Source organism: Acartia tonsa, chromosome 4, assembly GCF_053477335.1.
Source record: "Acartia tonsa isolate MP-2025a chromosome 4, ASM5347733v1, whole genome shotgun sequence".
Lineage (NCBI taxonomy): Eukaryota > Metazoa > Arthropoda > Copepoda > Calanoida > Acartiidae > Acartia > Acartia tonsa.
Window position 1 is genome coordinate 23,324,209 of NC_137263.1, and position 13,505 is coordinate 23,337,713.

At 30.4% G+C, this 13,505-nt stretch overlaps 1 protein-coding gene across 1 annotated transcript in view; it reads left to right on the plus strand.

Moving 5' to 3' along the window:
- The window catches only part of Nox (NADPH oxidase), a 196,024-nt gene that overhangs the window by 81,267 nt on the left and 101,252 nt on the right, over nucleotides 1-13,505 (plus strand). The window contains exon 2 of the mRNA XM_080157021.1: nucleotides 564-753. Coding sequence (XP_080013147.1) covers nucleotides 564-753 — 190 coding nt within the window. The remainder of the gene's footprint in view (nucleotides 1-563; nucleotides 754-13,505) is intronic.

A 13,505-nucleotide genomic window follows, 5' to 3' on the forward strand; every position in this document is an offset into this window, starting at 1 on the left:
AACAGACCATCAACAGGCTTAAATCATATTTTTTTATATAAAAAATAGTTAAAAACCTCTGTTCTTGGCAATACTCTGAAAAAGCTTTAGACCTTGACTAAAGTTAAATTCTTAAATACCTTTTTTTATGGATTTTTATAAAATTTGGCACGATTATAACATGAAATATTTGATACAATTTGTTTAGGATAATGAAAATAAAAAGGCTTAATGTAAATATTTGAATGAACCGTAACAAGTGGCGAAAAAAGTTATTATGAAAATTCTATTTAATTTGTGTAATTTTTTTATATGTGTTCTATTAAGATTCGCTTCTTGCATTACTCTTGTGTGTGTGTGTGTGTGTTATAAATGTTTCTTATTTGATATAGCAAATTATTTTGAGAAACTATAAATTGAAAGTGATAATGTAAAATCTTAGTTATCTTGATAAATGTTATTCTATTATTTTTGTCAAGAAACTTTTTTTTTGTAAATTTACCGAATTTGATAATCAATGATCTTTTTTATTTGCATTTAATAATAAGACTTTATTTTTATTAAACTTTTATTTTTTGTTTCAGAAAACACAGTTCGAGTCCGGCTGTCTCCTCCGGACCCCACCCTCGAGGATAAGATCCCGCCACCGGCCTCGCCGAACCATTTGGCGGCTCCGCGCAGCGGCAGCAAGCTGACCACGCGGTTCTCGTACTTTGACAACAAGAAAGTGTCCAAAATGGAGGCCAGAGCCAGCAGAGAGGCTCAGCGAAGCAGGTAATTCATTTTTAAAAGTTTGATAGAATTGTTCTTTTGTCTTAAAACAACACAAAAAGATAAAGCGCTGGAAAGTGTCATGAGTGACGTCATTAAAATACGCCTAAAAAGGAGGAATGAGAAGATGGAAGACACTTCCCAGCGCTTCCAAAAAGATTCCTAAAACGATTTTGTAAGTTTTAACAAGATTAACAACATTTCTCGTATTCATTCGAATCCGGTGGATAGGAACCGGTTCTCATACGAAAAAATATGTCTAGCATCGTATTATAAACCGCTTTCTACAAATATAAAAATGTTCTATTTCCGCGGAAAGCGGTATATAATACGATGAAAGAAATAACTATTTTTAAACTATAAATTTATCATATAAAAAATGTATGAATTTAAAAATAATTACCTTTTGCTGGAAGCTAGTGTTAATTTAACAAAGCTAATATCATTAACTAAATTAAATAAAAAAAAACCTGTATTACATTGTGTCATCAAATAATTAAAAACTAATTTATCACATGAAAACTATTTTCTACACACACTGTTGTTGTACGGTGTTATTTTTAATATCAATATAATTGTTAACCAGACGCAATTAACTTGGAGAATTTTAATTGCTTATTATCTTTTCATTAATTACTATAGATAATGATTAGATTTAATGTCTTCCAACATTAGACACGCTTCGAGGGAGAAAAGGTATGAAAAGTAGCCTGCAAGTTTTTTTTTTATATAATTTGGTCAAAAAGGGGTTGGGGTTGTTTTTGTATACTATTTTATACATCAAAGTAACATGATGTTTGTCTGTATGTTTGTTCGCTAAGATGACTGTAAAGCACTTAAATGTTCTCTTTTATATATCAATATTGTTCAACAATTTATGTATTGCACTTTCTACAGAAACAATTGTCCTTGCTATACATACATATGATTTCATAACAATAATAGAAATGTAGATTTTAACTACTTATCTTGCGAGTTTTAATACAAGGTCTTGCAAAAACCCTTAAAAAGTAAAGCATCTATACTACACAATTCGCTCTTGTCCGTCTATTGTTATTTTTGAAGGCTATTGCCATTGTATAATTTTAAGGAATTACCAAATAAAAAATGTCTTACAAAATATTATTTTAACAAAAGTTTTCGTGCTATTTATTAGCCGTAAATTTATCACATTTACTTATTCAACAACTTAAAGGATAAATTCTTTAGTGGCCCGTTTAGTAGATATAAAGCAACAAAATCAAAATTAAAGTACATATAAAAGTGCAAATCAAATAAATCAAAAATGTAAAGGCCCACTAGTTTATTTGATGAAAGCTTTCAAGTAGTGTCTGTCTAGTCTAGTAAATCAAATTGATTAATTTTAATTGCCCGTGTGAAATAGTGATTAATTACCAATAACACATGTATGGCTAAGTCTACACTCTAAAAAAAAACTAACTAAAAGATTTGACTATAGTTAATTTTCAGACATTACTGATAATTGTTATATTCAAAATAATATTTTAGAAGCCCACAGGGTTGAATTTACCATAATAGTAAAATTCTGATTTAAAAAAGAAGGGTTAGGTTCCTTCAGAACTCATAATTCTTTAATATGATACTTGTTACACTTACATCCAACTACTATTGCTGGTATTTGTACAGAATTTTTTATTTAACTAAGTTGGTTCACTGCTTTTAATTTTAATTTTTTTTTGATTTATTATCAATAGAAATGTATATAAAACTCAGAAACAGAAAATACTCTTTAATGAAAATTTTACAAATATACTAACATAAAATACTTTTCCCAAAAATAAGGATATTTGTAATATTTTTTAAGTTTTTGCAATTCTGGTAATTTGTTGAACATCAATTTACAAATATAAATACGTTTTCAATAATATATACAAAAAGTAAAAGTAAAGCTTTATATACCTTTTTTAGTAGCGAAGATACTCTATAATTACAAATGTCCGTCCGAAACTTTATCATTACGGAGCATAATTAAAAAAACATTATAAAACAAATCCATGGTTATCGGACTGCTTTTAAGTAGATTTTCAACCCTTTTTGTCTTTTACAACAATATTTTTAGGTTTTGTTTCTTATGGATGTTGTCATCCTTGTTTAAAGAACAGACATTTTAAAATACTTATATAAAAAACGTTATTATTTTACATATTTTTAGATAGGTATTGAGATATAAGTTGTATGAAATTGTCCAATAAAATGAAATAATTGTTCATTTACAAGAAATAGTCTAAAAAAGATTCATTTCATTCAGCAAAAACTGCTAGATTGCCAACCAATATTATGCATGCTTTTTAGGAAATACTAATTTGCTTTATTAAAGGCAACGAATCTACTCTATAAAGAAATGTCCAATCCATATATTAAACCGCCTGACAAAAGGTCACAAAAATAAGTTTAGGATTTCTCTATGTAGTAAATCACACTTCGATTTATAGGGAAGATAGTTATTCATCGCATCATAAAACAGACAGCTTTCCAAGGATATGAAAATGGAAAACTATAAGATTAACTCAAGCTTTGTTAGACCCGAGGGGCCAAAGGCCCGAGGGAACAAAACTAGAATTAATTTTTATGATTTTTTTATTATTCCTAGAAATACGATACATTACATGATTTTTCAGTGTGGCTGAGAGCCGGTCCTGTGGATATTAAGCGGTTCGAAGTCATACTGAAATATTATTCCAATATTTTTTTGGGGGCTGGGTTATTTTTGGACATTACCATCCTTGTTGCAAAGCAATTGAGTTAATTTTCCAGAAGTAAGGCACACATGTGTAAAATCCTTAATTTTTGATGATGGGCACAAAATTTTTTCCTGCTTTTGTGTAAAAATGCAGAAACTCGTGCGGCCTTTGCCAAAAAGTATCATTTAAAATGATGAATCTAAAACACCATAAAACATGCAATCTCTCTCTCTCTTTCTCTCCATTTTTCTCTCTTCTCTTTCTTTTTCCTTGTAGAAATTTTTATTTGTTAGGGCAATAACTTTAAATTTAATTAAGTGTATTAACAAATTATTTGCAGATTGTTAAAAATAAGGTATATAAAAAGGGTAAAGTTTACTGCTCCCCCCCCCCCTTCTCTTCCATAATGGACCTGACTTCTTTTCTTAAGGAGGGGGGTTTCTATGCCCGAAAAGTAATTTTGAGGATAATTGCCAGATATGTTTTCTACCTTTTATTGTAAAGTGTCGTTCAAAATCATGGGAATTATTTAATGTTTATTAATCAGCAGATAAGAAATTTAAGCAAAACTTTTATTGAGGCGCCATATCCCTACCATGGTTGTTAATTTTTAATTTTTTGTTATCAAAAAGTTTACATTCCTGTCATCAAAGTTAGATAATTTTACTTCATACTAAGTTTTGTCAAATATCTTTACATCAAAAAAATACTTAAATTAAAAATCATCAAACCAAAATTTTAATAAATCTTATGTAAAATAATCATATAAAGCATACCCTTTTTTTAAACTAGCCAAAATTTCTTTCACATGTAATCAACATTTATTACAACCATTAAAAAATATTATTTCAAAAGAACTTCTAATTACAACGAAAAATATAATTACATCAAAAAAGCACACCAATAAAAGGAAAAGAGCAGTACAATTACATTTTTTATCAAGAAGAGATTTTCAATTTAAAAAAATTTAAAGCTTTTTGAATTTTCTAAGCATTAAACCACTGATGGCCAGTCGAATACCCAATGAATATATAGTATAGATGTATAGGCAGACAAACACCTGGATCCCCCTGTTGGGGACCTTTTGCGTTTGCTAGCAAATTGCTTTCTGCTCTTTTGTAGCGAATTAGCTGTGTTAATATTCTTGACGCTATTGGTTGATTTTCAAAGAACCAATAAAAAGTCGGCACAGGGTCCTCGGGAAGGGGACATACGGTTATTTAACCCCCTCTATTTTTTTACTCTAAAGAATTGCCTAGTTATAGAGCAGCTGCGCTACCTACAAACCTTTATCTTTTGTATAATATTATGTGTTGTATAAATTATGTTAGTGGCGTGCAAATTACAATATTATCATATTCAAATTGTAAAACACGACTTTTTCAATGTACAATAAATGTCTTAGTTATGATTTAAACAAGGACAATTATGTCCATAAGCAGCTCAGCAACAAGAAAATTTTTAAAAGACCAGTCAAAACTTTCATCATTTTCAGATGTTGTCAGATGGTGTAAATAAATCACTACATGTGATATTTTCGTAAATGTATTTCTTCAAATAAAAAAAAATACAGTAAATAAGATAGTTTAAGCGTCGGTCACAAAAAGACATACCGACATACTCTAAATTATAAAGTAGCAGTGCTACTTTAAAGGCCAAGAGTAAAACTATAAAGTTCAAATTATTTTATAAAAGTAGTAGGATAGAATTTCTTAAACGGACGAAGCACGGCAAATTCTTCAATGCTGTAATAGTTATTTATCGCATCGTGTTAAAGACAGCTTTCCACGAATATTAAAATGAAAAATTATGAGATTTAAACCAGTTTTGGTAGCCCCGAGGGGCCGAACGCCCGAGCTAACAAAGCTGGTATAAATTTTAAATTTTCAATATTCGTGGAAAATAATCTGTAATACGATGCTATATATAAGGGCTGAACACCGGTTCTAATCCAGCGGATATTTATCGGTTTCCAAGCCATACTGGAAATGCTTTGATCAGCTTGCAGGCTGTGTGTGTTGTTAAGTTTTGAATGCTAATTTTTAAATCTATGGTACTTTTAATCTATGAAAGTTTATGACGAATATATTTTTTGAATAGACTATCAAGGAATAATACAATAAGTGTGAGTGTATATGAAAGAAGATAGGCGAAAATGGCCTTTGACGGATCTTAGTGGCCCAGGCTAGGGTTACTTTTTTAATAATAATTTTTATTGACCATATGAAATGTTCTTTTATTCTATATAGTTTATTTGAAGAACCTGTACAAGAGCTTAGGTCAGTTCTATAAAAAGAACTAAAGAATCAGATAATTGCACAAAAATCATATAATTTTCGAAGATTTCTAAAAAAAAATGATGCCGATTTTCCAATTTTTTTCTATCAAGAATCAACCTCTGGATAAAAAAGTCCATAGTTGTATTTATATTTGTTAGGTTTAGCTCATTACCTTGTGTTTTTTATGTCTTTTATAGGTTAGGTAGGGTTATACACACCTTAATATAGCCCTGCAGGCTGCAGGAATAGGTTAGAGTCCCCAATTTTTGGAGGCCAAGAAATAGAATTGAGTGAGAGAACCTAAAAGACCCGGGAAAGTCTTTTTTTTTATTAAAAATTGCAAGCAAACATTATATCCCTTAAAATGATTGCTTACATCTTAAAAATTAGACATTACGTAGATTTTCAATTCTTAATTATATATTGTTAACAATTTGTGACAATAAATATTTATTTGTGTTAGGTTTTTGCTTGGTGTAATTTTTTCTGTAACAAGCCTACCTTATAAAAACATGCATTAGATAATAGAATTTGATTCGGCCGTTTGTGTTTGTAAAGACCATGAAATTCAGATTCGTTACCTGTTTTTGACACGGGGGCACATTGCACAGATTAAGTTGGGACTCTCGGAAAGAAAGAGGGAAAGAGAAACAACTTTTTGCAACATCACATCTATATCCCCCCCCCCCCTCCCCATTAAAACCAACTATCAATCTATTCACATTAACTTTTTATTTTAAAAATCGCCCATTTAAAACACATTTTAAATGTAAAATATTCTTTATAGATCTATATTTAAAACCTTGCTTTTGTGACTAAAAATAGTTATTTTTCGCCATTTTCCGCGGATATAAAAATTAAAATTTTAGGATTTTCAAAGGTTATAACCTCAACTTATAATCTAACCTAACCAAATTGGTACATTTAAAGTTTACAATACTATTGTCAACCTATTTGTATGAAATACAAATTATCTAACCCATATCAAACTATGTATAGAACAAGAATGACAACATCCATAAAAGAGAACATAAAAATATAAATGTCGAATCCAAATTTTAAATGGATAATGTTTAAGGACATACTTACATTTTTAAGGACTTGATCATAGAGATGCTTCGCTTATAACATTGTACTTTGTTGTCCTATGAATCCGTATTCTAAAATCAGATCAATCGGATAATGATATCACATACAAATTTGTTGTTAAAAAAGTAAAAAAATCAACATTCTAAAATGGACGTGCGGACATTCTGGTAACGATTATAGTGTTGCTCCGCTTTCTAAATCGTACCTAACTACTACAGGAATCATCATGCAAAGTTTGAAATCGATAGGATAATTCTAACATGCCTAGATTAACGAAAAAAGCTATCGTCTATAACGGACGGACTGACCATAATAATAGAAAAGCAGAAAAGCTTCGCTTTTAATAATTTATTATGGCTAATACATTACTGTATTCAATACAATAAAGCAAATCTTGTGGAAATTCTATATAAATTTAGTACACGAATTTAAGTATCCTATATGTTTACAATTAGGTTTAATAATATATTTTGTTCATTTCAAAATCTAATTATAAACAAAATATGTTTGCTAGTTTGAGGCATAAAACCATCTTCTTTCTTATGAATAATAATCAGAATTAGATAAAATAACATTCTTTGGTTATAATCTGAGGGATGGATTAAATCTCTATGATTTAGAGGCGTCATTTGACCATCATTATTTTATCATCTTAATTTATACTCATACTAGCGGATGCCCCCCCTTCAGCCTCCAGGAAGGGGGAGGGGTATGGAGGTAAGGAAAATAGCCTAAAACAACCCAAAGACATTTATAAAGCGTCATTGAATAGTACATCCAATTCATGACAGAATCTTCGGAGATCTTTAGCTTCTACTTTAAATTCTTGGATTGGGAAAAATCCTGTAAAAATTTCTTAGGGCAGCCTAGGACATTTTATAGGATTTGGCTAATGATTTTGTCACCATAATAGTAGCATAAAAGCGTCAGCAGAAAGTGTCATTTGTGACGTCATATAAATACGTCTAAAAGGGAATGAGGAGAGGAGAAGTGGGAAAGGAAACCCCTAAAAAGAGATGGATATTAGACTATTTTTATGACGTAACACATGATACTTTTCGCAGTCACCTTTTAAAATGGTTTGATGGTCCCAGCTGGTAAAACTTGTCAAACACATCTTCCAGGAGAATGACGCGCGCAACACAAAACTTCCCAGTTCATCTTCTAAACCGATAATTTACATAATTTTAAATGAGAGAGAGAGATGATAATAGCAGACTAGAGCTCCACAGTAACACGTCATACCTTAATGCAAACTAAACTTTTTTTATTAATCCAAAAATGATCAACTAGGCATGGAATTAGTTTTTCTAAAGAATTTCAGACAAATTTTAAGTTTTTTTTTTGAGATATTTCTATTTGAAATTGATTTTAACTCGTTTATTATTATTTCACAATTATCAAAAAAATTAGAATGATTTTTTATTAAATGGTTAATAACTCTAAAACCAAATAAAAAGAACAAGCTAAATTTATTACAATAAAGCTATGTCTTTTTGATTCATGAAGTAAACTTTTTTATGGTATAATCAGGGACAAGGGACAAGGATTCTTTTCCCCCTATAACACACTTCCCTTTAGTTACACCAAAAATTATCCAAATCAGCAATTTTAAATGAAATAAAATATCAAATTTAAATAAATTCTGCAGAAGATCTAGTTTGAAACCTTTTTGGTCTTCTTTGATGTGTTGACAATAAGTTAAGTCTTGATTGAATTAAAGGAGAGCGTGATAATCTAATTACATGCGAAGGTTAGTAGCCAAAAAGGCAATTATTTTCCGATCATCTGACTGCGCTAAACAATGAAAATCTTCCTCAATATCCCTTAGATTATAAATGAGGAACACCCCCCCCCCCCTATATCTTTTGAAAAGTAGTTGTGATACATTTTTATTGGGTCAATAAAATTATTTAAAAATCAGAAAACACATTGAAGGGGAGGGGGGGGGGGTGGTTGGCGGATTACACAAAATCTTCTGTTTTTTTAAAACTCATGGGAGAATGATAATTTTTATTTTGTGGCTAAATAAAATGATGTAGATCAAGTGTTTTTTAAATACTTTTTAAAGTAACTTTTATTCAATCAAGATTTTTAGATTTATTATTAATGAATCATTCTTAATCAACTTTGTTCAATATAATAATATTTAAATTAGGAAAATGAACACAAAACGTAAATAATATTAAGTGGCAAAGTCTATCCCATGTCAGTAGTAACCTACCCAAGAGTAAAAACATTAGAGTAAAACACTAGAGGAAGAGGGGTTAAATAACTGTATGTCCCCATTTCACTTGTGCCGACTCTCAATTGAGTTTTTTAAAAATCAATCAACAGTGTCAAAAATATAAACATAATCAAGTAGCTGAAAACAATTGGCTAGCAGACGAAAAAGGTCCTTAGATGAGGGGGGCAGGTAATTTTCTGTATATACATCTAAACTATAGATCTGTTGTAAAAACAGATATCTTAATGAACAAACAGACTCGGAATAGTATAGATTTATTATTAGGAAATGTATCTTGTGCTAAACTTGAAATAAAGATTCTCACACACAATATTTAAAGTATTATTATACTTTACCAATGGATTTATTATTACTTGGATCTTACACCAGATTTTCATGTTCTCTAGTAAAGTGAAACAAGCAACGGACTAAACTAACGATACTCCCCCTTCCTGCACTTTTCACACCATCCCCTTCTCTCGTACTGGATGAATGAAATGACCAATTGAGTTCTATGTTAGCAAGCTTAATTGGCGATAATTTTTCCCCTGTCATAATATCCACGTATATTCTACATCCATTAAGTTACTAGTTGTAAACTTATAAAATAGAATTACATATTTTGTGTTAATAACATGCAAATATATTGTTAGCAGGGACAAGTTTGTTCATATGTAACCCAATCAACGCAAGAATGAATAGTTTTAGAAAAAAAGGACAGTAAAATCTAATGTAGCCATTCAATGCATTTACTGATTAGACAACAATTATAGAAAAAAGTATATTACGTATATCATAAGTATCTAATTTTCAAAGACAGACAGGCAGACTTTATATTTTGAAGAATTGCAGCGCTGCTCATTTTTATAAAGTCTAGTTTTGCTATAATACTCAATAATCTTTTAATGCACACAGCTCTATAGCCCCAAAACAACCAACTATTTGATTTTAAGAACTTTGTTAATAACCTAATAAAATTTTGTTTTCCTTAGTATGACGAGACTCGAACTCTATAGACTAATCTTACTATTTAACAAGGAAGCAAACTTACCATATGGCATCGAAACCGATTAATATCCCCTGGATTAGAACCGATTCTTAGCCATACTAAAAAACTATGTATAGCATCGTGTTACAGACAATTTTCCATGAATATTAAAATAGTTTGGCCTTCGTCTCCTTTGACGAAACTGATTTTAATCTTATTATTTTTCATTTTATTATCCGCGGAAAGCTGAGATAAATAATGATTCTCAATTTCAACATTATTATAAAACTTTGGGAACTAGTGTAATAAAGAGCCCATTTTCCCCTTCCTTCCTGGAGTATAACAGCCGATAAATTAAGAAGGACATATGATGTCACAATTGGGAACAATTTTCATGTCACATACACAAATAATCACGGGGTAAACTCTCACATTTTTCACAGGACACCATTGTCTTCAGGGTTACCACAATTTTGAATCTAAAATTTAATTATGTTAGGCCGTAGGATGTAGGTGATGACAAAAATTTACTTTTAAACTTTATGTTTATGTTTCTAAATGTCTTATTTATAAAATGTCTATCCTATTTGATCCAGAGATAGAGAGGGGGCAATGGGCTGTTTATTACACTAGTCTCCAAAGTTTTACAAATCCGTTTTCTTATTCGTTGGCTTAACAACTTTGGGAAGTATTACTAAATTTTTATTGGTTGGTTTATTAAGTTAAGTGATTTAACACTTTCAACCACTGATTTTAATCTACAGAAAGGATTGTTTTGTGTCTCATAATTAAGGAAATGTACATTAAGTTATCGGCCATTGTCTTATCCCGTTAGATCCAAGTATATAATAACACTAAAGAATAACCTAAAACGTCCAAATCATTGTCTATCATTAAACCTAATTTAGAAAAAAAAGTTTTAAAAGCTATAGTTGGCAACTGTGTTTTGTCGCGTATGCTATTAAGGCCACTTACTCCTTTTCCCTTTGTTTCTCCTACTTTAGTTTTGTCTGACTATATCATTCTTAAACCATCATTTTGGCGGCACTAAATATAGTCCAGGATATTTAAGTCAAAATTAAAATGTTTTTTTTTATGTGGCGCAGCTACTTTATAGCCATAACATGTCTGTACGCAGGCAGGGAGGGGACATTGGGTTTTATTATATCAGTCCTCACAGACTAATAATACAATTTTCTTATTCTTCGGCTTAAAAACCTGAGGATTTTTATTGAATTTTAATTGGTTGGTTTATTTTAACTACTAATTGTAAACTACAGAAGGGGTAATTTTTTGTATCATCATTGCGGATGTACATTCTGCTTCTGATATCTTTATATTGCCGCGCTTCCTATTAACACAATAGACCTTTTAATAAAGCAAAAAGTAATTTTTGGGGGACTTTAAATCTCAATGTCAATTTGAATTTGGAAAATCTTATTTATATTTTTTTGGTTAAAATTTGTTGATTTCCCTCAGACATAAAAATGGCATTAATCAAATAAAATTTGAGGTCTTCCTGTTACAACAAGGATGACAACAACCATAAAATCATACAATAAAAAGTTCAACATATCATATTATTGATCAAACGAATATTAAATACATATTTTCCTCTTAATAGCACAATAAATTAACAAGTCTGTTATTGTAGGACTTGTAATGATTGTACAGTTTGAATTCGATAGTATGATTCAAACAAGTGCTATCCGTCGAAAGCGAACGGTCGGTTGCTTAATATAGAAAAGCTTTTATATAATAATTCGTGTGTCTCTCTGGTTTCTTTATTTTAATGTTTCCTTTGTAAGATATGACTAAACCTATAATTACGTCTCCTTTCATATCTCTATAGTACCGTAGTACGCATCAAATATTTTCAAGTATGGGTCTGATTCCGATTTCTCTCCGCTGGATTAAACCGTTTTGAGCCATACTGAATAAACATGTATCGTATTTTCACAAATTAGAATATAAAATTATACAAATAATCCTTATTTTGTAGAGTCGGCCACTATGGGCCAACAAATAAGAAATCAATCAATTCTACAACTTATCAATTTTTATCCGTGGATAACTGTCTATAACCCGACGCAATCTTTTTTTTTCCTTCAAGTTAAATTTATTTACTATAGAATAGTACGGATGATTATGAGAACAAAGATATATAGAATTCTAAAACACGAAATGTAAAATCAATTTTAATATATTTGTTACCTAAAATTTAAATTTGATTTGAAAAATCTAATTTATTTGTTGTCTCAAGTCTTTTTAAAAAGGGTAAAAAAAAACAAATTTACTCTTATTGCGAATAGTTATTTGTCTGATAAGGAGTTATTTCTTAGGTATACAAGACAAAACAAGGATGACAACGTCCATGAAAACAAATAAGACATTCAGCCAAACGAACAATAACAAATGCATGAACCACAAGCGTATAACATTGATTTAATTAAAAATAAATTACCTAGAAAAATGTTGAGTTTTTCACTGAACATCTAAGAATGGGGATCACTTACATATAATGATTTCTTTCATGAAACAATCCGTATAAGTTTAAACTACTCTAAATCTGGGCTCAGCAGCTGTCTATTTAAAGGGTACTGCAGGTTACCAATTTGCGCGGGAGGTTGCGGCTGCCAATGTCAAAACTATTATGATGGAAATTTCAATGGAGAATGTCGAATGTATTAAAAAGAGGTCATCGCTGACATAAAATTGACAAAATTGACCCTTTTTATGTCGACTATCAGGGATTAAATAAAGACTGGTCATGGGTGACTAAATGTCGACATAACCTAATTCATATTGCATTATGACTACCTACATATTTACATAATAATAAATACTCTATTTTCCTTGTGCTGAGCCCTGTTTTTAAATATATCAACATTGACAGCCACTCTTTACCAGGGAGGCAGGGGACATTGGACTGTTTATAACACTAGTCTCCAAAGTTTTATGATAACGTTTTCTTATTCGTTAGGGACTTTAGAGAATTATGATTGGTTGATTCATTAAGTTGAGTATAAAATCGTTTTAACCACTAATCTTAATCCACAGAAGGGGTTATTTTATGTATAATCATTGGGGTAGTACATCAATTAATCGGCCATTGTCTTATCCCTGTAGATCCCTGACTCTTTACACACTAATTTGTTCTGAATGTTATTTGGGGGTAAAACAATGGATTGGCATAGTTAGCACTTACCATAAACCCGTCATGACAAATAGTTTTACAATTTTACAATGAGAAATATGTACAATCATGTTGAAAATTAAAACTAAATTTTATCTTTTCATGTTTTTTGATGGGCACTAAAAGCACATTGTTTTGCATATAGTAAAGGCTTCAGTAGCTTTTGGATAACAAGGATGTGTTTGTTTATAAGCAGCACAATCGGAAGTTATTGTAGACAGCTTTCTGCGGCTATCAAAATGAAAAATTATAAGATCTAAACTGGCTAACAAAA